This window comes from Dermochelys coriacea, chromosome 27 (genome assembly GCF_009764565.3).
Source record: "Dermochelys coriacea isolate rDerCor1 chromosome 27, rDerCor1.pri.v4, whole genome shotgun sequence".
Classification (NCBI taxonomy): Eukaryota; Metazoa; Chordata; order Testudines; family Dermochelyidae; genus Dermochelys; species Dermochelys coriacea.
This window is the reverse complement of record NC_050094.1, coordinates 12,676,246-12,697,423: the sequence shown is the minus strand read 5'-3', so window position 1 is coordinate 12,697,423 and position 21,178 is coordinate 12,676,246. Positions and strand designations below refer to the sequence as shown.

Here is a 21,178-nt window from a genome sequence, read left to right as displayed (position 1 = left end):
TGCCCAGAAGCCATGGTGGTGTGAGGCCTCCTGCGATGTGCTGCCAGAGCCTGAAGGCAGCAGTGGTTTGGGCAGGGCCAAGGGGTATCGGGCTGACAGGAGACAAGGATCGGGGGGAGGGGGGGTCCATGTGCTGTTCCCCTCGCCCACACGTGCAGCAGCAGGTGTAGGCTGACCTCCCCCCCCGGCCCCAGCGTAACCCGCGCTACCAGAAGTGACTCCTTGTCTCCCTCCAGAGGCTGGCCCACAGCAGGGGTTAATGGGCTGGCTACAGCTGGGAGCAAATCCTGCCAGGCCGTTACCCGGGCCCAGCCGAGACAGGACCTGCTCCCGCTGGGTTCTGGCCTGGATCAGCCCCTTGCGGGCAGACGCGGGCACGGGCACGGCCTCCCAGAGTCTCCTGCCTGAGGTCCCATGAGGGAAGCAGGGCTGGCCCTTCCAGAACGGCCTTCTGTGCTTAAATATAGCCCGGGCAGGGATCTGCTTTCAGAGCTGGGACCAGGCTGGGGGGGGGCGGGCTGTCAAGGCAATGGCTCTAAACAGAGGCGCTTGGCAAGTGACCACGGCCTGCCGGTGACCTTGCCAAAGACTGGGCGCTGTTACTTTTAAAGGCAGCGTGTCCCCCCCCCCGGCTTCGTCCCCTGCGAGCGCTGGGGGCGAGAACTGCATGGGCCCCGCCACGTGCCCAATGGGCAGAGCCGCTCAGCCACGTGCCTGCTGCCAGGGTGGGAGGCTGGGGCAGCAGGGACCGGGTAGGCGTCCCACACTGAGCTCTGCCGGGGCCCCTCTGGCCCGACCCACACACCGCCTCGTATTCGAGCCATGGGCTCCCTCTCCTCGCAGCCCTGCCCTTGCCCCTCATCCCGACCCACCTCCTGCTGTGCCAGCCCTGGGCGACCCACGTGCTGAGCGTTACCCAAGTGCTAACCCTGGGAGCCGCCCAAGCTCATGCCAGGTGTGAGCTGGCCCCAGTGCCCAGCAGCCTCAGGGCAAAGCAAGGGTCTGTGTCCCTCGCCCCCCTGGCCCTGTCAGCTGCCACCTGCTCCTGGCCTGGGAGCAGAACTTTAACAAGGCCATAAACAGCTTCTGTCCTTGGCACAGCCAGGTTTGTGGGGGGGCGGGGGGCGGTGCGGGAGGACTGGAGGTTTGGCCAGAGGCTCTTTAACCTCTGCAAGAGGGGGGAGAGGGGGCACCTGGCATGGCTTTCCCTGGGAGCTGGTCGTGTGTCACCCAGGGGAGGGGGACAGTGATGCTTCCCCCCCTCAAAAGGCAGCAAACTACTCCTAGCGGTGGCATCCGTCTATCTCCTGGGCACCAGGGGGCCCGTCTTCAAGCGGAAGCTGCCTGCCAGGCTGCCCTGATCCCCAAAATTGGCAGGCTCTCTGGGGAGGGAGCATGGCCTGGACCCCCTGCCCTGCACCCCAGCCGGGGTGGGGGGGAGAGGCAAGCTGCCTGTCAGGGGCACAGGGGGCCAAAGGGGGACTAATATTAGCGCTGTATGGATGGAGGCCAGCTCTCGAGGGGCAAGCCAGAGCCAGTGCTGTAGGGGCAGGGTGGAATTAGGGCCCAGGAGTCCTGCTGCCCAGTCCCCTGTTTAGCTACAGGTGGGCCCCCCTTGTGTTGGTGTCATCATTGGCACCTGCAGAGTGCACCCAGCTGTATGCCGGTGCCACCCCAGGGTGCAGCCTGCCAAGCAGAGCTAAGCCCCTCTCCCCCCGCCCTTGGCAACTCACTGCAGCATCTCTCTGAGCTCAGCTGGCAAAGGCCTGGGCCCTGGGGAACCAAAGGTCCTGAGGCTTCACCGGTCTGCTGGGGGGTGTGTGTGGGGGGGGTGTTAGCCAGGTGCCTGGCATGTGCTGTAGCCATGCAGCTGGCAGCAAAGGGGCTGACGGGTGGGGTGGTGGCGTTATGGCAGCAGGCGTCACCAGTGGTGATACAGTCTTACCCGTTCACCGTCTTCGCGGGCAAGTGGTCAGTCTTTGGGTTTGCTCTCTGTCTTGTTCGCCAAGTCTGGGGTGCCAGGGGCTTCCTGGGAGCCGGGCAGGGGGCTGTGGGCTGGGCCTCCCGACTCAGGCGGGTGCCTGCATGGTGTACATGACCTCCTCTGAGCGAGGAGGGGGCCATGTGGTGAGAATGAACAGACCCCACTCGGAAAATAGCCAGGGTCAGCGTCACGGCTTCTTTCTCAGCTGGGAGGCTGACCTGGGGGCGGGGGGGGGGGGGAGTGGGGCTCGCTTGTGCCAAGCCCCAGCAGTGGGAGGGGGCAGGAGCAGATGCCAAGGGAAGCGCTGGTGCCCCGATTGCAAAACCCCCCCGCCCCGCCTTTGTCTGCTGGCTGCAGCTGTGTGTAGAGAGTCAGCAGTGAACCGTGCCGGCCTGGGGCCCCAGCTCTGGCCCGTCCCCCGGGCTCCCCCATGCCAGGACGGCTACCACGGCGAATGGAAGGAGAGAGTCGTGCCACCTTTCCTCCGTTTATTACCCAGACAGACTCATACACCGAGCGCCACAGTAACAGCTGCGGACCGAAAAACATGGGGACGCTGACAGGGAATTCCTCACCCCGGAATATCAGCCCAGGGGATTCAGGCTGCGAATGAGCTCCCGAGGTCACCCCTGTCCTGACATCTGCAGGGAGCCGCTCGCCGCCCTCACGCACCAATCCTCACCCTGCGCGCCGGCCAGCTGAGCATCGCCTTGCGCTTCCCCATGCCAGCAACTGCAGCCTCTCGGGTCTGCCGCATCTCCACTTAATCACTTTTCCTCCTCGGGCTAGGGACATGATCCAGCTTCTTGACTCACAGTCAGTTGCATTAACCACTAGCCCACATTCCCCTCTGAGAGCTGGGAATAGGAGCTGGGAGCCAGGACTCCTAGGTTCTGTCTGCTCTAACCACTAGCCCCCACTCCTCTCCCGGAGCTGGGAATAGAACCCAGGAGTTCTGGCCCCCAGCTCCTGTCTGCTCTAACCACTAGCCCCCACTCCTCTCCCAGAGCTGGGAATAGAACCCAGGAGTCCTGGCTCCCAGGTCCTTTCTGCTCTAACCACTAGCCCCCACTCCTCTCCCAGAGCTGGGAATAGAACCCAGGAGTCCTGGCTCCCAGGTCCTGTCTGCTCTAACCACTAGCCCCCACTCCTCTCCCAGAGCTGGGAATAGAACCCAGGAGTCCTGGCTCCCAGCTCCTGTCTGCTCTAACCACTAGCCCACACTCACACCCCCCCCCCTGCTGTTAGATCCGAAGCTCATCAGCTGCTGTGACAGCTGATTGACAGCCCAGGCGAGAAGGTTGTTTTTAAAGAGACAGCGTTCTGATTGCAGCACCATCAGCATGCATGGTGCTGTACGAACTGACGGGCCCTGCCCCACAGCGCTCACAGCCTAACTCAAAAAACCACATGCAGCCATGGCGTAATCTCGCTGAGTTTACACCCGGGATGGCTTTGGCCCTGGGATGGGGCCCTCTACCGTAACCCCGCGTTGCCCAGCTCACCATGGGTATTTCTCATGCAGGGGGAGCTGTGAGCTGGGAACGCAGAGCCCTATGGGCAGGTCCGTGCCCCGGCCCCTCAGCCCCTCTGCGCCTCCTGGGACAGGGAGCGGGACAGGGAGCGGGGGAATTCCCCCTTGCCAAAGTCAGGCCGGCTGGGCTGGACGACGGGGGGCAGCTCCTTGGTGATCTCCGACACGGCCTTCTTGTCCCGGCACTGCCCGTTGGGCGGGGCGCCCCCGGCCAGGGCCGTCTCGAAGTCCATCATATGGCGCAGCTGGGGCGGGGTGGCTCCCCGCTCGGCCTTGGCGCTCAGGTCGGCCGGCACGAAGAGGGGCAGGGTCAGTGCCCGCTGGTAGGGCAGGAGGTAGCAGGCCAGGGGCTCGCCCAGCCGGCCCAGCCGCATGATGAGCCCGGGCGATCGCTGCACCACGAAGCGCGTCTCCTGCTGCTGCCAGTACGTCTCCTTGCGCCGATCATCCACCTCCCGCAGGGAGCAGCTGGGGGCGGGGGGAGGCGGAACGTTAGGGACCCGGGGAGCAGCCCCCGGCAGCCCCCCCATCACCTCCTGGGAGCAGGGAGCCCAGACAAGCCCAAGGACCCAACCCGCCCCCTGAGGCTGGGGGGCTGCGACTCCTGGGGCCACGGGGCAGCGAGAGAATCTGGGGTCCCTTCTGCCCTGAGCTCCATAGACGCCTGCGCTAGGGGAGCTGCCCTGCAGGCCCGGGGGCAGGGGGCTTGGGGGGCACAGAGGGGGCCACGCTCCACCCCATCCCCCACCCTGTGCCCAGTCAGAAGCTGTACCCCGGGCTGGGGGGGGGACAGAGGGGGCCACGCTCCACCCTAGCCCCCACCCCCTGTGCCCAGTCAGAAGCTGTACCCCGGGCTGGGGGGGACAGAGGGGGCCTTGCTCCACCCCAGCCCCCATCCCCTGCGTCCAGTCAGAAGCTGTACCCGGGGCTGGGGGGGGGGGGCAGAGGGGACCTTGCTCCACCCCATGCGCCCAGTCAGACGCTGTACCCAGGGCTGGGGGCTGGGGGCGCTGCCCCAGAGCTGGGTCTGTCTCTGTCCTGGACGGTGCAAGGGGCAGGCGCAGGGGGATGGGCTTGGGCTGGGGCTGCAGAGGTAAGGGGCACCGCTATGCCCAGGGGCTGCGACCCCTCTGCCCCAGGCTGGCTGGGCACGGAGGAGGGGCCAGGGCAGGGGTCCTGTTTGCTCCAGGGCCCCCCGGCTGCCCCTCCACGGAAACTCCCAGGGCTCCACTCGCCCAAGGATGGGGCCACAAGGAGCCCAATGCCCTGTCCCGCTGCCAGGGGTGCTTGCGCCCCACACTCACCCCTCCTTGGGCCTGGTGGAGAGTGACAGGTCCCTCCATTCGGCTGTGAAGGATTCGTGCCGCACCACGTCCTCCTCCTTCACCAGGCAGCCCAGCTCGGCCGCCGACAGCACCCCCGCGCTGTGCAGCACCATGCGCTTGCCCAACATCCTTGCCCTGTGGGACGCCTGGCCTGGGGGGCGTGAGCCCGGCTGTGTGTGTGTGTCTGAGCCCTAGGTACTCAGCTGCCTGGCGTGGGCCAGGGGTTAAATAGCCTTCCCAGTGCTATTTTGGGAGGTGTTGCTGGCACTGTGTGTGCACGCGCGTGCTGCTCAGTCATGCCCTCTCTCTCTGTGCACGTGTGTGTGTGTGTGTGTGTGAGCCATCGGATCCGTAGGAGGAATACTCCCAGGGCCAATGCTCCAGGCTGAGATTAACAAGGCCCGTATTTGAGTGGCGGAAGGGGCACTGCCCCCTTGGAAATCACCCCACGCTCGTTTCTTACTCCAAGTTTGCTCCAGTGAGCGATCGCAGGCTTAGGCCCACAGAGCCGTCACAGTGCCAGCAGCCGAGGGCTGGTCCTGACTGCCTTTCAGAAGAGGTGCGACCCTGGGAAGCAGGCCGCTGTCAAAGCCTCCAAGGCGGGGGGGACTCCGGGCTCTGTGCTGCGACCAGCCCCTGCCTGCTGGCGCGGAGGGGAGCAGGGACTGTTCCTTCTGGCCGCAGAGCGAGGAGAATGCTGCTCCTGGGGCGTGCCGGGGATGACCAGAACGGGAACACTCCCCTGGAGCCCAGACCAAACCCTAGCTGCCTGTCCTGCCACTGCAATGCTACTGCAGAGTCCTGGGGGGCTCCTGGAGTGCCGGGCGCCAGGGCTGGGTGTACCCCCCTCGCCCAGAGACTGTGGGCTGGGGAGCCCTGTTTCTACATGGCTTTGCTTTCCTTCACCCTAGTCACTCCCCTCTAAAGTGGAGATCAAGCCTCTTGTGCTGGGAGTTGTGGGGTAGGCCAGGGATGCAGGCTCAGAGCCTGGCTGAAAGACCTTTGTCCTTGAGGGGAAGAAAGCCCAACTCTACAAACCCCCCATGAGGGCTGGCAGTACCCCCAGCTCTGAATTCGCCCCAGGGACGAGAAGATCCATCTCTCCCCTGCCTGCAGGGCAGTAGGACCGGCCACTCAGCAGAGCCAGAAATTGAAATCTCCCACCCATTGCCAGAGCTCTGGTGATGGCCGGGCCCACGGGAAGCCAGGTTGCCTTCCTCCCAAATTCCCCACAAGACCGAAGCTTGGCCACCGGCACATTGCGTAGATCCAGCAGCTTATCTGCCCTCCTAATGCTCCTACACCCTACACCAGGGCAACGCCATGTGGCCCGACAGACCCAGGCCCCTCGTAGAACAGGGCTACAGCTAGCTCTCAAAATGAATCCATTTGTCATGCGTCCTTCTCATAAAAAGACTCGACCAAGCTCCCCAGCCACGTCAGACAAGAATACCGAACACAGGTTCGTCGATGCCATCGGATCTTGGAACTCACAAACCAGCTCAACCAGAACTGGATTTTCCTCAACCCCATATTGGAGAGCACAGCGTTGCTTTAGGGAGAAGTGGCCCCTGAACCCAGCCCAGGTTGGAATACGCTGGAAAGGTCTTTTGTTTGCCTGCTCTATTGGATGCATGCCCCGACAATGCTGGTGGAATGGGAGCTGGTACGGTTTTTTTTAATCACATCTGGATATTGCAATTGGAAAAATGAACCTTTGCGAGGCAAAGGTTTCATCAAGCCTGAAAGCTGCTTAGCCCCCTTGACTGCAGCAGCTGATGGAATTGCAGCAAGGAAAAGAGAAGCTACAGGTAATTTTTTGCTATGTCGACATTCCTGTGACACCCCACGGGGAGAACAAAGAACCTCAAAGAATATGCAGTTGAATCAACTGGTTGTATTTTGTATACAATGTTATTGTGTAGTAAATAGATGTCAAGCAAGATTGCTTATGAAAGCTTGTCCTGTTCTAAACCTGAGAGTCATTATAAGATCTGGTTACAAACCCTGAATTATGAATTTATGTATTTGTGTATATAAAAGTGCTCATAATTTGTGCTGCTAAACTCCACTAATACAGGGAGAAGAAGCAATCAGGGACCAGGAGGGATGCCTCCCCAGTGGACCAGGACTAGCTCCAAATAGCATTGTACACCCTAGGAACAGACACTGGTTAATTAATTAACTTTAATTAATAGGAAAACACTGAAACAACTTGAAAGTGAAAATAAAACCCTAATTGTGGGAAACTACTAAAGGACAAAATTTTATCTATGAGTGACCAGGCTAAGAGGACAAAAAAAACAAACCAGCCTTTTGAAAACTGGCTCTTCATCAGCATCTACAAACTTTCAATGCTTGCGCTTGAGGAAAGCTCCACAACTTGATTGCAAGATCCAGCATACAAAAAATGTTCTGATTTTATTATTTCCGTGTGTTCGTTTGCTTGAGAACATTCCGCAGTTATGAATTTGAGTTTTATATTTATTTGATCACAGCTTCCTTTTTCAGGTGCCACAATGGCTGCTTTGGTGTCACCCTCACAAATGGAAAGAAACAGGTTGTATTTAAAAGCCTTGGCAAAAGTTATGCAGGTTGCAGTGATAGATCTTACTCCGAACAATTCATCAGGAATTGTCATCAAGCTACTTAAGTTTATTGCGGGACACGATCCAGAAGTCAAGGGTGTGCGACAAACCATTCCGAACAACGCAAACAATTTCACACACTGCTGAAATTCAGAATGATAACATTGATATTATGAAGATGGTTTTGAAAGATACTGTTGAAGATATTCAGAAAAACGGTGATGTCCTAAAATATGACACAACAAGGGATGCTGTGACTGTAGAAAATTTATCCACTGGTTTATGCTACGCTGTTGGTGGCAAAGTCCTTGTGGGAGTAGCCCAATTGCATGGCCTCACTGCTTAAGCTATTACATAACAAATGTTGGAAGACCTCCATGAACTGGGTCTTGACCCTAAAAACATTTGATTTTGCTTTGATGGCGCCAACCTTATGTCAGGCGGTGTACAAATACTTTTACATGGGAAACTAAACAAGCAAATACCTGACATGCACTGCTTGAATCACCGATTACATTGGGTGCTCACTCCTCTGTGAGAAGAACTCAGCAGGGCCAGCTATGTTCTCAAATTGTAAGTCTCTAGCTGAATTTTTCCGCAGGCATGACGGGAGTATGCCGTACAAAGCCAGCACCTGCAAAGACTCACAGAAACAAGATGGCTTGGAAATAATCCCCAATAATTTGGAAGAGATTCAGGGTCTTCTGTCAAACTTTGTGGATGGATATGGCGACTTGTCCGTTGACGCAAGAAGGCTGTTGGATGTTTCAGAATCATCCACATTCTTGTTCTTAGCTGAGCTTAAAAGAATGGTTTTGAGTGTTTGCTCCTGTGAACAATGCCCTTCAAAAGGAACAAATGCACCTTGCGAAAGGAGTGAATTGATCACACTTGCCTATGAATAAGTGACGGGTTTTTCCTCAGCAATTTCATCCATGACCCTGTTTTGAAAGATGAACATTAAGATGTGCTACCAAAAGGGCTAAGATTTCATAGTTGCTAAGCACTTACCAGGATGTCAAAGTGTCGGTGAGCCTCCGTGGCGCCAGATGCACCATGAACTGACTGATGAACATAGTGGTGAATTGCAAAGGAGTTTTTTTTTCTGAGAACACCAAGTCACACAAAAACTTGTCAGCAATGTACTCCACCTGCGCTCCAGACTTCTTGAGTCTTGAATCTCTGTGTGCTTTGATTGACGTGCTTGGATTAGGGATTGAGCAGGTGAAAATGGAAATGGCTGTACTTAAAGCAGGGCCGTAGTCACAGGTGGGCCATGGTCCGCCCACTTAGCATCCAGGCCACCCAGATCTGAGCAGGGGTGTGGTGCTGCCACAGTGGCCCGAAGCATCTGAAATCCAGGACGGAGCTCTGCGCCAACCCTCCAGAAAGCTATACTCCGGCAGCTCTGCCTTGCCAAGTTCTGAGCTGCCCCATGTGCGTGCCTAGCTTGGCAGGTGGAGCCATGTCAGGGGGCACCAGGGCTAGGAAGAGGGCGTGGCATCAGGGGAGAAGCTGAGCTGGCACAGTCATTGCCCCTCCACCCAAAATGCCCACCCAAATTTCCACGCCTAGCTACGCCACTGACTTAAAGCACTACTAAGGAAGAGAAATTGCAAAGGATATGAAGAAGTTCTAGGTGCTGCCAAGGAATTAAAGGAGGCGTTCACATGTAGTCCTGAAGTGTCTACAGTGGTCTTGTTCATCATCTGCAAGATGTGAGAATTCCTTTGCTTGTTTGAGAAGAACGTGATCACACCAGAGGACGAGCACGACCCAGGACAGACCTAATTGACTTCAAACCTGACCCAGGCTGTCTTTGTGGCAGAATTCAGACACCATTCGCCAGGAAGAAATCAACTTTAGTTTATGACCAGATTTGAGATTACATAACACTTTCACGGTATGCTGTAGTCTTTTACATTTCTGACTCCGTGACTTGAATATTTCTCATACAGAGTGAGCACATACATAGGGCTTTATTTTTTAATTGCATAAAAACAAAGTTAAAAACAAGGGTTCTGACTGACACTGCGTTTTTCACTCAGTACATATGAACTTCTGAGGACATCCACAAGTGTCCCTCTGAATGCATCCGATGAAGTGAGCTGTAGCTCACGAAAGCTTATGCTCAAATAAATTTGTTAGTCTAAGGTGCCACAAGTCCTCCTTTTCTTCTTGTCAACCAGTCTGCTCTGTCCCCCGTGGCGGTGTTTTAGTGACAGGCCTGCTAATGGCCCCGTTGGGCCCCGCACTCCAGCGAGGTTGGTGAATGGAGTTGGCCTCCTTCCCAGCAGCCTGACACTCGGCTGCCCTGGGGAGGGGCCAGCAGAACCGCTGGGATTAGCTAGGAATGCCCGGCCCTCAGTTAACAACCGCACCTGACCCGGGGAGCATCTGGCCCCAGTGCGGCCCGAAACAGCGAGGCAATGCCTGGGGTCACAGATTAGCCACGGTGCGCTCTGCCCCTTGCCCAGTCGCATTCCTGACCCCCGACCAACATAGAGGCCACTGTGATTAGTGTGTGTGGGGGGGGTGGGTTTCAATCCTCTCCTCGCAGATCACAGCTGAACCGTGGCACTTTGGGCTCAAACAGCTAACCCAGCGCAGGGGGGTGCAGGGGCTGTCCATGCTGGGGGGCAGTAGGGGAAAGTGGGGGCAGGGCAGAGCAGGTGTTGCTGGTTTGCTTACAGAATCTGCTCTGACTGGGGCAGCAGAACCCAGTTGCAGTGCACCGCGGGCTTGGCCCACCGGCTGATTTTCCCACTCCCAGAATAGAAGAGCACCATGCCTTGCCTGAAGGCCTGGTAACACTGGTTGGCCCATTCCTGCTGGGCCCTCACAAAGTCCTGTTACCTCTCACGTTTGATGGCATGGGGTGGGGGATCTCAGCTATGCACCCCCCCTCCACGCCTGATGGGATTAAGCAGCTTGTCAGTGCCGGGAAAGCAGGACCCTGATGGCTTTGCGCAGAGAAATCCCTTTCCCAGCCCAAGGGTGTCAGCTAACACACCAATGGCTCATGCTCTAGGGGCTCAGATAGCCACATGGCTGCCATTCCTGCTGGCTAAGGGCTACCCCAAAGCACTAGTCCTGGCCCCATCCACCCCACCCCCACAGCCCAGGGGCCACAGCTGTGAGTACTAACATCTCAACCACCACCATAGCTAAACCAAGGCAATATGGGGCACCAGACTTAACCCACCTTGTGCCCCATAGTCCCACTTTCAGGGGGTGACGGCAGCTGTCAGTGTTAAGATGAATGGGCCAATTTCACCCCTCTTGGCCCTGTTGTTTTAGGCTCTCTGCAGACTCAGGCAGACAGCGGTGATATTCCTCCCCACCCCAGGGTCACATTTTCAAACTTTTCTTTGCATCCTTGAGGACTAGCAATATGTTTTCTTTTTTTCTTTTTTTAAAGCCAAACTCTCAGCCCATGACTCCGGAAGCTGGAGCTGTAATCCCTGTGCCCAATCAAGGGGTTGTAAGAGTCCCTTCTGCATGTAATACCCATTTCCCTCCCAGGCTACACAGCGGGGGGTAGCACCAGGCACAGCTAGGGTGGCTTGGCCCGGTCACACGGAGTCACAGACTCTGCACCGGGGAAGGGGGGCAGAAGCACCAGGGTCGGGGCAGAAGTCACACCATTACACCTAAGATCGGGGAGACCCCTTTGCCGAGGGGAAGATGGCCTGTCCTGACCCCAGCCTCCGCCTCGCTCGTCTCCTCTTGATGCCACAGATGCCCCGACAGGCAGCAAAGCTGCCCCGGTCCCTTTGCGCCCCAGAGGCTGGAACCCGGCCCTGTCAGGCGGCCACTAATCCCAGCCTGGCGCATAGAGCATAGCTGACCTTTCCCCAGGCCGGGAACGCTGTGTGCTTGCCCTTTGGACTGGCCAGCTGGCCGCCAGCGCCCACTCCCTTCCCTGCCGCTGAACTAGACGAGCCTCGAAGGCAATCTGGCCCAATTCCTCTTCCCCACCCCCAGGTGCTCTTCATGTCCCCCCCCCCACTGGCTCCCCACGCAAAGCTCCAGGGAGCACCTGTCTCTCTGCTGGAGCCTCGCTTGGGCGCACGGGCAGCAAAGGGAGGAAGACGGACAGCCAGGGGTCGGGTAAACAACATAACCAGAGACTTGTTAACTGCTTCACGGGCCCCCTGCCAAAGCCAAAGGGTGTGGGGGGGGGCTTTGAACTAGCACAAAGAGACGCCTCCTAAATCCCCCAGCTTGGGGGTGACACATGATCCAACCCTACAGCAGCAATGCCAGCCCCAGCTGCCCCTCTGTGGCCACGTGCTGGGCGGCGGGGGCAGGGGAATGGCACCGTCTTCATCCCCGGCAGACAGGCTCTAGCGAGTCGTTCCTTATCGTCGGGGTAAGGGCCAGAGGCACTCGTCAGAGATCAGGCCCTTCCCTCCCGTGCCAGGCACTGTACATACCCCCCCCCCAACACACAGTTTCAGGCCCCCTCCCTCCCATGCTAGGCACTGTATGTGCACGCGCGTGCACACACACACACACACACACACACACAGGCTGAAATAAACAAACAGGCAGCTCTCAGCCAAGAGTCAGCAGCCCGGCTGTCCCGAGGGCAGGCCTCACTCTATCAACTTGACCAACAGGGACCCTTCATCCATCACTGTAGCCTCCTCCTCCTCTTCCTCCCCTCCTTGGGGCACCAGGCTCAGCGTCACCAGCATGGCCTCCTGGCTGGGGGGCTCCTCCTCGCTGGGGGGCCCCTCCTCGGCCTCCAGGGGGTAGTAGTGCCGGGCAGCGGAGAGGAAGTCATCGCCCGCGTCCAGGACGAGCAGCCGGTCCTGGGGAGGGAGAGACACAGCCAGGCTGGGATGGGGAGGGGCACAAGGTCAGGGGCAAGCAAGGGGCTATGATCAGAGGGAGGGACCCACCTCCCCCTTTTGGGGGAGCAGCAATTACCCATCATCCCTCATGGAGGGATTGCAGACACAGGGGAGAAGGGGACCCCTGCCAGCTGCCCCCCCGCCCCACACACCAGGACGAAGAGGTAGCGCTCGGGGAGGCTGCAGTGGCGGTCGAAGAGGCTGGTCTGCTCGGCCAGGGCGGCAAGGAGCTGGCGGGCCTGCAGGGGTTGGCGCAGGGAGCTGTAGGAGGCTGTGGAGGTGATGTCGAGCAAGCTGTCGGCCTCGCCGCTGAACCCTGCCCAGGGGTGGGAGGAGAGAGGCCTGTGAGCCCATGCTCGCCCTCGCTAGAGCTGTGCGGGGCTTCTCTCTTCGAGGGGATAAGAACCTACTACTGCTACCAGGCGCCAGAGGAGTTATTCCTCCAGCCCCGGGGCAGAAGCCTGTTCTGAGGGGCTAGCGTCATTGCCATCGCCAGGCTCATTAACACTCCCCGCATGGGGGTGAGGCTCAGAGGAGGCAGGGTCAGTCCTGCTCTCTGGGTCCGACGGCACGTGCTGGACCCTGTGTCCCACTGAACAAACCCCTCAGCTGCACTGCCTCGAGAGGTCCCAGCCCAGCCCTGGCTAAGGCTGCAAGGCAGGGTCAGGCGCAGTGGGCAAAGCGTGCCCCCTGCCCCTCTCCACCAGCAGGGAAGGGGATGCCGTACCCAGGACCTCTAGGATCTGCCTCCATCGGTCCTTCACCTCGCGGCGGATTTGACGGTGGGCGCTGATTTCGAAGCTCAGGCGTCGGTAGCCCTACAGGAGAGGGACTGGGGGTCAGGCCCTGGAAACCACAAGGCACCCACTCTCCCCTTCTTCCCTTCTCTATCCACTCATGGCGGCCGTGCACCAGCAACATTGATCGGTCCACAGCCACGGTCCCAGCCCGGCCTTGGAGACTGACTGGGAGTTTCACAGGACAGTGCTGCTTTGGGGAGCAGGGGGCGGACCAGGAGCCAGGACTCCTGGGTTCTATTCCTGGCTCTGGGAAGGGAGTGGGTGCCAGTGGTTTAGAAGAGCGGAGGCTGGGAGGCAGCTGGCCTGGATTCTAATTACTATGTGATCGTGGCCAAGTGCCAGACTCACTGTGCCTCAGTTTCCCCACTGATACAGTGCAGCTCTGTTGTGAAGGCTCTGAGAGCCCAGCATGAGAGCAGCCTAGAGCACTTCAGTGCCTGGTAGATGTGCCAGCTGGGGTGAGATCCCATCCAGCCCAGCTGGGCGCTCCCATTGGTCTGACACGGCCATTTACTCATCCCCTTCCTGTAAGAGAGTTATGTTCCAATAGCACCCAGAGGTGCTAAGTGAGAGCAGGGCCCTGTTGTGTTGGGCGCTGCCCAAACATTGCCAGTCCCAGCCCTGAAGAGCTCCCAGGTTAAGCAGACAGGCTGGGAGGAGAAACTGAGGCAGACGGGGCAAGGACTTGCCACCGACCGGTGCTGTGACCTTTGGCAGAGCCAGGCATAGCACCCAGGCCTCCTGGGGCCCCATTCAGAGCCCTACACATCTCCAGCCCCAGGGAAGAAGAAAGTTCCCTGAGGTTAGGCATGCACAGTGGGACCCTCAAGGGAGTCCTAGGGGCCAGTGGGGGCTGGGGGCACCGACCTCTGAGCCGCGGCGCAGCCTGGCCCGTTTCTGCAGCAGGTTGTAGAGCTCGCGGTCGTCATCGCGCTCCATATGGGTGTCGTCCACCGGCTCGTTCCACAGGTTGGTGGCCTGGGCCCGTTTGCGCTTCCCCAGCTGATCGAAGTACCGGAGCATCTCACTGCAACGAGAGGAGAGCGGCCCGGGCGAGACAACGCATGGCATGCACCCAGCCTGGCGCCCAGGCCCTAGGCAGCACCAGCTGGCTCGGCCAGACGCTGGCATGCAAAGGGGGCCACTTTATTTGGCATTGGGGCAGCTTTCCTCATGGACCCCTCCCTTCCAAGCCCCTCGCTGCACGACTGGGAGTGAGGAAAGCCGGGTGGGTGCTAAGGAGCTGCTAAGTTTGTAACAATGGCTCATCCAATACCCTGCTTCAGTGGCAGCCCAGAGCCAGTGGCTCAAGGGGAAGAGGACCCCCCCCCCCAAACCTCACACACATTCATGTGGCCTGTTGGAGAATGCAGGGTCCTGGGGGGTAACCAGGAAGGGGGCAGGGAGCTCATACCCCCACCTGGAAGAGGCAGTCGAGCCAGCAGGAATCTCACAGTTGCTGGCAAGGGGTGAGTGGGGGGAGGAGGGTACCAAAATGGGCAGCAAGACAGGTTCAAACCGAGGCTTCCTGACCCAGGTGCCGGGTGTTTTTTTTTTTTTTTTTTAAAAAGGGGGGGGGCCTGAAATGCCCTTTAGATCTTTGTGGGGAATGCGCCTGGGGGCTCTGGGGACATTGACAGGGGAGGGAGATCCAGCTCAGTGGTAGCAGCAGTGGAAACGCTCCCTCTGCAAATCCTGATTCGAGTGGAGCCTGGCTGGATAGCCCCGCTCTGTCCCCATCAGCCCCCCACCAAAGCAGCCCCCTGTCACTGTAGAGGAAAGAGGAGCAAAGGTGATTGGAGAGCGGGGTTCAGAGGCGTCTGCCCTGCAGCCGTGAGCACATCTTTCTCCATCCTTGTATGGACGCCTGCATGGCTGCCATGTCTTGCTTCTCCCAGGGCTCCGAGTTCCTCTGACACACGCTCGGGGCCAGGATCCTGGCACAGAAATGGAGCTGGCCCCGCTGTGGAACATGGCGGCTGCTGACCAGCGTGCGGGGATGCTGTGCCAAGCAGCTTAGGACAGGCATGCGGGAGAGAACGCCTTACGCTTCTCAGGGCTGCTACCGTAGCACCGGACACAAACAATGAATTCACTATGATGTCAAACAGAAGGGAAGGACGGACGTGGTTTAAAGCACTGAACCGGGACTCAGAGCTCAGCCACACATACCGCGTGTCGCGGCCTTGCTCCGTGCCTCAGTTTCCCCAACTTTAAAACGAGGCGAATAATTCTCTCTTTTGCATCCAGTTCTTCAGAGAAGAGACTACCTCTCACTCCATGCAGCGCCTAGCCCAACGGGACTCCAATCTTACTACCCTTCCGATATTAATAAATACCTGAGGAGTGGATTGTTCTCTGGCTCTTCTTGTTCACAGGAGCAGCAGCAGATTTGGTGCCAAACATCCATTCTCCTAATGTGCGTATTAATCAAACCCAGAGGAGCAGCAGAGATCTCATCAAGGGGCCACGAACTCTTCTCCTGTGAAGAAACGGCTCTGAAGGAGAGCGAGTGAGAAGTTCAGTGTGTTCTAACTAAGAAAAATGCAAGTCAAAAGCCCTGATCATGTGAGATCCCCCCTTCACCAGGGCTCACAGCCTTAAGCAAGGGGGACGCAGCCTTGCTAAAAAGGAGGCTCTTCTCTGCATCGCTTGGGGTTACTGGGCAATGAAAGCCGGTTTGTTTGCTTCCTAGCAGAAAGCAAACCCGTGGTCTGTAATGGCTGTAAATACACACCAGGTCCGGCCCAGGTACATGACGAACAGGTCCAGGAAGGCTGGGGGATTCGGGTGCAAGCCAGGGATGTCCCCTCTCCTAGTACCTCTTGGGGGGAGCTGCTCAGATGCAGTGGAAAAGGGGTTGCTTTAGCAGACAGGTCACTCAGCGCCTACTGGCCGGGCGGTACAGTCAGGCTCAGCAGAGAGCAAAGACTGTCTGGGCCACGGAAACTGACCTGCTCCTGGAGAAATCCCCCTTCCCGTGTGGGGTGGAAGCCTGTGGGCACGAATGAGTGTGCACGGTGACACACGGAATTCTCCGCGCACCGGGACGGTCACATTAACCCCCCATCACCAGCGCTAGAGCCTCCCTCACATTTACGGCCAAGCACAGCAAGGAGTGAAGGAGCACCGTGCTGGCATGTCACGCTAACGGCTCTGTTAGCAGCCTTCATTCCCCTCACCCCCCCCCGCTGGAGACATGCACTGGGGCAAAAAGGGATGCTGAGGCCAGTGGAAGCTGGGTGCCTGCCAGTGTGTGGATGAATTCCTTGCATGCCCTCTACCAACCCGAGCAAAGCACAGCGCAACTTTCCTCTGCCTAGATGCAACTGGGCCCCGCTCCCAGCTGGAGGGGGCCTGGGCCAGGTGATCAGAATCCCACCGGAGGCATGAGCCGGCAGAGACAGTACAGGGATAAGTGGGCTGCTGTGTCCTTACTACAACTCAGCGGGGGTGTTTTGGTTGCTAGCTCCTAGTACTGAAAGGGGAAGGGTCGATGGGAAATCAGGACCCTGAGACTGACAATCGCCAGGAGCAATGGGGAGAGGTCAGTGCTCCAGGTCAGCCTGAATCACAGGGCGGGCTAATGAGGGAGTCAGGAGGTCAGGGGTCCCGTCCTGTGGGACGGGGCTGAGCTAAGGAGAGAGCAGGGGCCCGAGCTGAGTGGGGGAGCAGGGCTGCGCCAGCCAGAGAAGCAGCCCAGGGTGCTGGAGCCGTCCGGAGCCAGGTGCAGGGAGCAGCTGGGGAAAGCGAGCGGGGGACCCTGGGCAGCCGGCCCAGTGCAGGGAGACGCCCCAGCCAAGACACCTGGGCAGGCCAGACTTGGAGGGGATCGTAACCCCAACGGGATGGGGGCAATGCTGGGAAGAAGGGTCCTGCCACCTAGAGCCCGAGAGCGTGTGGCCACCACCAGAGCGAGCGTCCGCCCACAGCCTCCCTGCAACACAGCCAGGGCCTGGGCTGTTGGAGGGACACACTGACCTTCCCGAGACGCTGGTTGTGACGTCCCCGGGCCACAGAGCGGGGTGACGGGTTTCCTTGAACCTTTCCCATTATTTCCTTTTTTAAAAAATTTGGTTGCTGTTTAATAAATTGTATTTGCTTTGAACTGTATGTAATGATCAGTGGGTCAGGGAAGTGCCCAGTGCAGAGAAAGCACCCCGGAGTGGGGACACCCTGGCCCCTGTTCTGTGACCATGACACAGTTGGGGGTCGAGCCCCTCAGGAATCCTGGGCTCAGCCTTGTTGGGGTTATGAGGACTCTGGCACACAGGAGAATCGAAGGGGAGCCCCCAAGGTCAGGCAGGGCTCTGGGTAAAGGGAGTGGGAGCAAGATCCTTTCGGTAGCCCCAGGATGTGTATAAGCCAGGAAAATTCCCCACAATAGCGGGACCATTTCCCCCGCTTACACAGGCTCTGCATTTTACTATATGATTAAAGGGGCTGGCCCTGGGAAAGGTCTGACGCTGCTGCTCCCCCCATACCAGGGCTTCAACCCTTTAGAGGACAACTATTTGCAAGCTGCCTCTCGCCTTTGTCAACACCAGCCAGGCGTGGGAGGCAGGCAAAAAGGTCCCAGAGCATCAGTCCAGCCACAGCAAGTGCACATCAAGGGCAGGGGTTCACAGAGGCCCAAGAGAGATTCGTTGCCAAGTGCGGTTGAACTGGCTTCTTCACCGAGTTGCTGTCGGGTTCGTTTCACAGGCTCAGGGCTTCTTAGTTCTTTGCTTCATTTAAAAGAGCAGGAGCCAATGGGCCAAACGCAGAGGGGCAGTTCCAGAGCCTTCAGTGATCCCACCAAGACTGACTCTCTTGGAAAAAGAGGGGGCGAATTTGATCCATCATCTTCAGCACCTCCAACAACAGAAGCTGCCAAAATGCAAGCCAAGGTGCATGGGAGCCCTCTTGCCTCCCCGGTGTTCAGACTCAGAACCAGCCCCAGGTATCACTGCACTGTGCCCTTAGCTTCAGCTCTGTCACAGCAAGATCACAAGCACTTTACCCAAAGGATGGGGAAAGGGTTAGAACTGGGGAAATCAGGCCCAGGGAAAGACACTGATTTGCCCAGGATCATACAGCAGAGCTGGGCACAGAACTCTGGATTCTCTCTGCGCTAGCCACTGCACCATACTGCCTGAAGCAGGGAACCAACCCTACGAACCCGAGGCGCAAGGGCAACCCCATTGCCTCTCACGATCGTGCTTCATGTTACTGCAGATCTAAGCACTTGCGACTTGTTTCTGTCGTTCTCCCAGTGCACCAGGGCTGCTTTCTAGCTGGCCAATAAACATCTTCCAGGCACCCCCAGGCTGTACGGCCCTGCTCCAGGAAAGCACGTAAGCACTTGCTTATGCAAGTATGCCCACTGGGCTACAACAACTTACAAGTTAGGTGGCTTTGCAGAGGCCTAAATGACAAGACAGTGGGGCGCAGTGTAATGTTAGGCAACACAGGTCAGAGGCTCTTCTCTGTTGTAGGTTTTTATTTGATGAAGGTACAAGGGTTCCAGGCAGATGGCAACAGGTTATTAGAGCAACAGGCTTTCTAACCAGGCTCAAGGGGAGCCCCAGCCCGCCGCGGAAGAACCACAAGCCCCCTGGAACTCGCTGCACAGTCCCCGGGGGGTGCACAAGGTCCCCAAAAGACGCTTCACCCCGAGGCGATCATTCAAAAACCTCATGTCCTTGCGTGCGCGGCGCGGGGGAATCGGGGTTAGGGGAGCGAGTTAATGGTGTTTTCAGATTTAAAGAAGCTGAACGAACAGGATGGAGATTGGTTTTACAGGCCCGCTGAAACTAGTGAACAAGCAGAGGTTAGTATTTCTTCTCTCCCCCCCACCCCCACAAGGCTGCATCATCCCCCGTCATCTGCTCTCCCCTCTCCTAAGTATTAGTCTATCCCCAGAGCAGCGGACTACTGCACTTCGTTATGAAAACGGGGTCACAGCCTCAGAGGCCAGTAGCCATCGCCTTCCTTTGACTGCCCTACGCAGCCAAAAGGGACTTGCCAAGGTCGCTCGTTCCCAGACTGAAAGGTTTCCTAGAATCAGGCAATCCTTCTCCGAGTTTAAAACCGTTCCCTTCCCAGCACCCCGCCCACAGGCGCCATGGTTGGTACGTCAGTGAACTATGGCAATGGAACAAGCTTGGCTAGGCTCCACTGCTCGGAGAACCTTCGCCGGAGCTCGTGGTGGACATGACTTCTCCACAGGGAAAGATCTTCACGAGCTGGAGCCAACTAAGAAATGGGGAAGCGGTTATTTGAATAGTGTTTTACCAGGGCGGGTTGCTTATGGGTGCCCTTCCCTGGGCCCAGTCACATCAGAGACCCAGATATGCCCACAACTGGAGCTGCAGAGCTATTCTAGACCTCCAGAGACTGCCCTGGGTATATTTCACAGCCTTTTGTGGTCCACACATGCCTAAACCAATCCGCCACTGCCTGGCGATACCCTTATCAGTGTACTCCCTGGCAGCTGAGGAATGACAAGGGGTAGCCACGTGCCCACAGGGTGCGAGCTACCAGCCATGCCATGTAAAGCAATGCCTGTCAGCAGATCAGAAGCAAAGGCTGTCACACACACCTGGTGGTGAGAGTTCCTTCATTTCCCACTTTAACCATTCTCCAGCAGCAAAATGAACAGGGATGCCTGGCCCTGCCCTTCCCTCTCGTCCACAAGGCATTTAGGTAAATACAGGAGCTCCAGACCGATGAAAGTCACACACCATTATCAGAAATTTTTTAAAAAAGGACAGGAGACAAATGGGGGCAGTGGTGGGCTTATCCAGCCAGAAACTGCACCTCTGCTGGGTATGGTGAGGGAAAACAAAGTGATCAATAAAGGGGTTTGGCACACATTTAAATCACAAAAGTCTCCATTGATTTCCAGAGCTGCTCCATTAGTTTGATCCTTGATTGGAGGGGTGAAGAGAAAGGGATCTGTGGGAGTGGGGAGGGACCAAGGCGTCCCTCAGGACTCTCAAGGCATCCACCCCTCCTTTCTGCATTCCTGCAAAGGTTGCTCCAGTTAGTATTGTTGCAGTGATAGCCACCTCCCTGGTACATGGTCTGACGCAGCCCTTCCTGCGGGGAGGGAAGAGGTCTGCATTCCAAGCTCAGGCTCCGTGGCAGGCTCGCTCTGGCTTCTTGGAAGTTGTTCCCCACTCTGTGTAAAGGAGAGAGGGCAAAGGGATGTCCCATGGAGGGTCAAGTGCTGCTGCTCAAGGCCTGCCTGACACCTCGCTGACCCGTTGCCGCAGGTGGAATGCAAACTCGAACATGGTAGCTGCCAGGCTTTGATGGATCAGGTAACGGGGAAGCCGACCCTAGAGAAAAACAACAAACCGGGAACACAGGGTTTATTTTGCTGGCTAAGATTGTACATAGTTCCTATCCCGCATCTGAATCCTGGGGAAAGCTGCACTCCGGATCGTCTCTTGGAGGTACTGTTCGTTTTGTCCCGCTCGAAGCCACCACCCCGTTTCCAGCACAGGTCTCTGTGGCCGCTTGAGATGGGTTTCACTGAGTATTAACCAGAGCATCTCAGAGCTTTTTTTAAACGACCGCATCAGTGCGGTAACAGGACGGTCCCTCTCTGGCGGATTGGCGAGAATCACAGCAAAGAGCACTGACAGCTCCCAACTGCTTCAAGCTGCTTTTGGGTGTAACTTCAAGTGTTTTGATGTCTATAAAAAACCCTGCATGGTTTGGGTTCTCTGCTGCCCTGTGCCATACTGCTGCAGTAGCCAGCGGCAGTGGCGTTCAAGCCAGTCCTCACCCAATGGCAGGGGGGTGTGGGCGGAAGGGGAGGCAGGGACAGTCTGTCTCCTGTATTTGCGCAATGCCTTGCGCAGTGGGGTGCTAGTCCATGATTGCGGCTCCTAGACGCTACTGCAAAACAGATCATCAATAGTAGTAATAATTCACCACAGGATCCCGCGTGGATCCCCACCCAGGCCCAGGTCTTGTAACTTTGAGGGCATGCTGCAAGGCCGATTTTGCCAGCCTGTCCCCGTGGGGACTGCACGGAAGGGGCTGAGAGGGTGTTTGGTGGGTGGTCATTCTGCAGGGTACTATGAAGTATTT

General features: G+C 57.7%; 3 protein-coding genes across 8 annotated transcripts in view; all 3 read right to left on the bottom strand.

The window, feature by feature from the left end:
* Positions 1 to 3,264: 3,264 nt before the first annotated feature.
* Positions 3,265 to 5,570, bottom strand: LOC119849121 (titin-cap). Its single transcript, XM_038385840.2, has 3 exons — positions 5,161 to 5,570; positions 4,823 to 5,027; positions 3,265 to 3,986 (listed from the first exon to the last, which is right to left on the bottom strand). Exons 2-3 carry the CDS (start codon positions 4,969 to 4,971, stop codon positions 3,566 to 3,568), a joined length of 570 nt encoding a protein of 189 aa, XP_038241768.1. The 5' UTR covers positions 4,972 to 5,027; positions 5,161 to 5,570; the 3' UTR covers positions 3,265 to 3,565.
* Positions 5,571 to 11,907: 6,337 nt separating this feature from the next.
* LOC119849170 (melanoregulin-like) lies at positions 11,908 to 16,145 on the bottom strand. The gene is made up of 6 exons (XM_043503553.1): positions 15,986 to 16,145; positions 15,433 to 15,591; positions 13,961 to 14,123; positions 13,021 to 13,111; positions 12,446 to 12,609; positions 11,908 to 12,251 (listed from the first exon to the last, which is right to left on the bottom strand). Exons 2-6 carry the CDS (start codon positions 15,501 to 15,503, stop codon positions 12,033 to 12,035), a joined length of 708 nt encoding a protein of 235 aa, XP_043359488.1. The 5' UTR covers positions 15,504 to 15,591; positions 15,986 to 16,145; the 3' UTR covers positions 11,908 to 12,032.
* Positions 16,146 to 18,557: 2,412 nt separating this feature from the next.
* STARD3 (StAR related lipid transfer domain containing 3) overlaps positions 18,558 to 21,178 on the bottom strand; it is a 37,795-nt gene continuing 35,174 nt past the window's right edge. For all 6 annotated transcript variants that reach the window (XM_038385674.2, XM_043503549.1, XM_043503551.1 and 3 more), the window contains one exon: positions 18,558 to 20,418. In XM_038385674.2, coding sequence (XP_038241602.1) covers positions 20,314 to 20,418 — 105 coding nt within the window. In that variant the 3' untranslated portion in view covers positions 18,558 to 20,313. The remainder of the gene's footprint in view (positions 20,419 to 21,178) is intronic.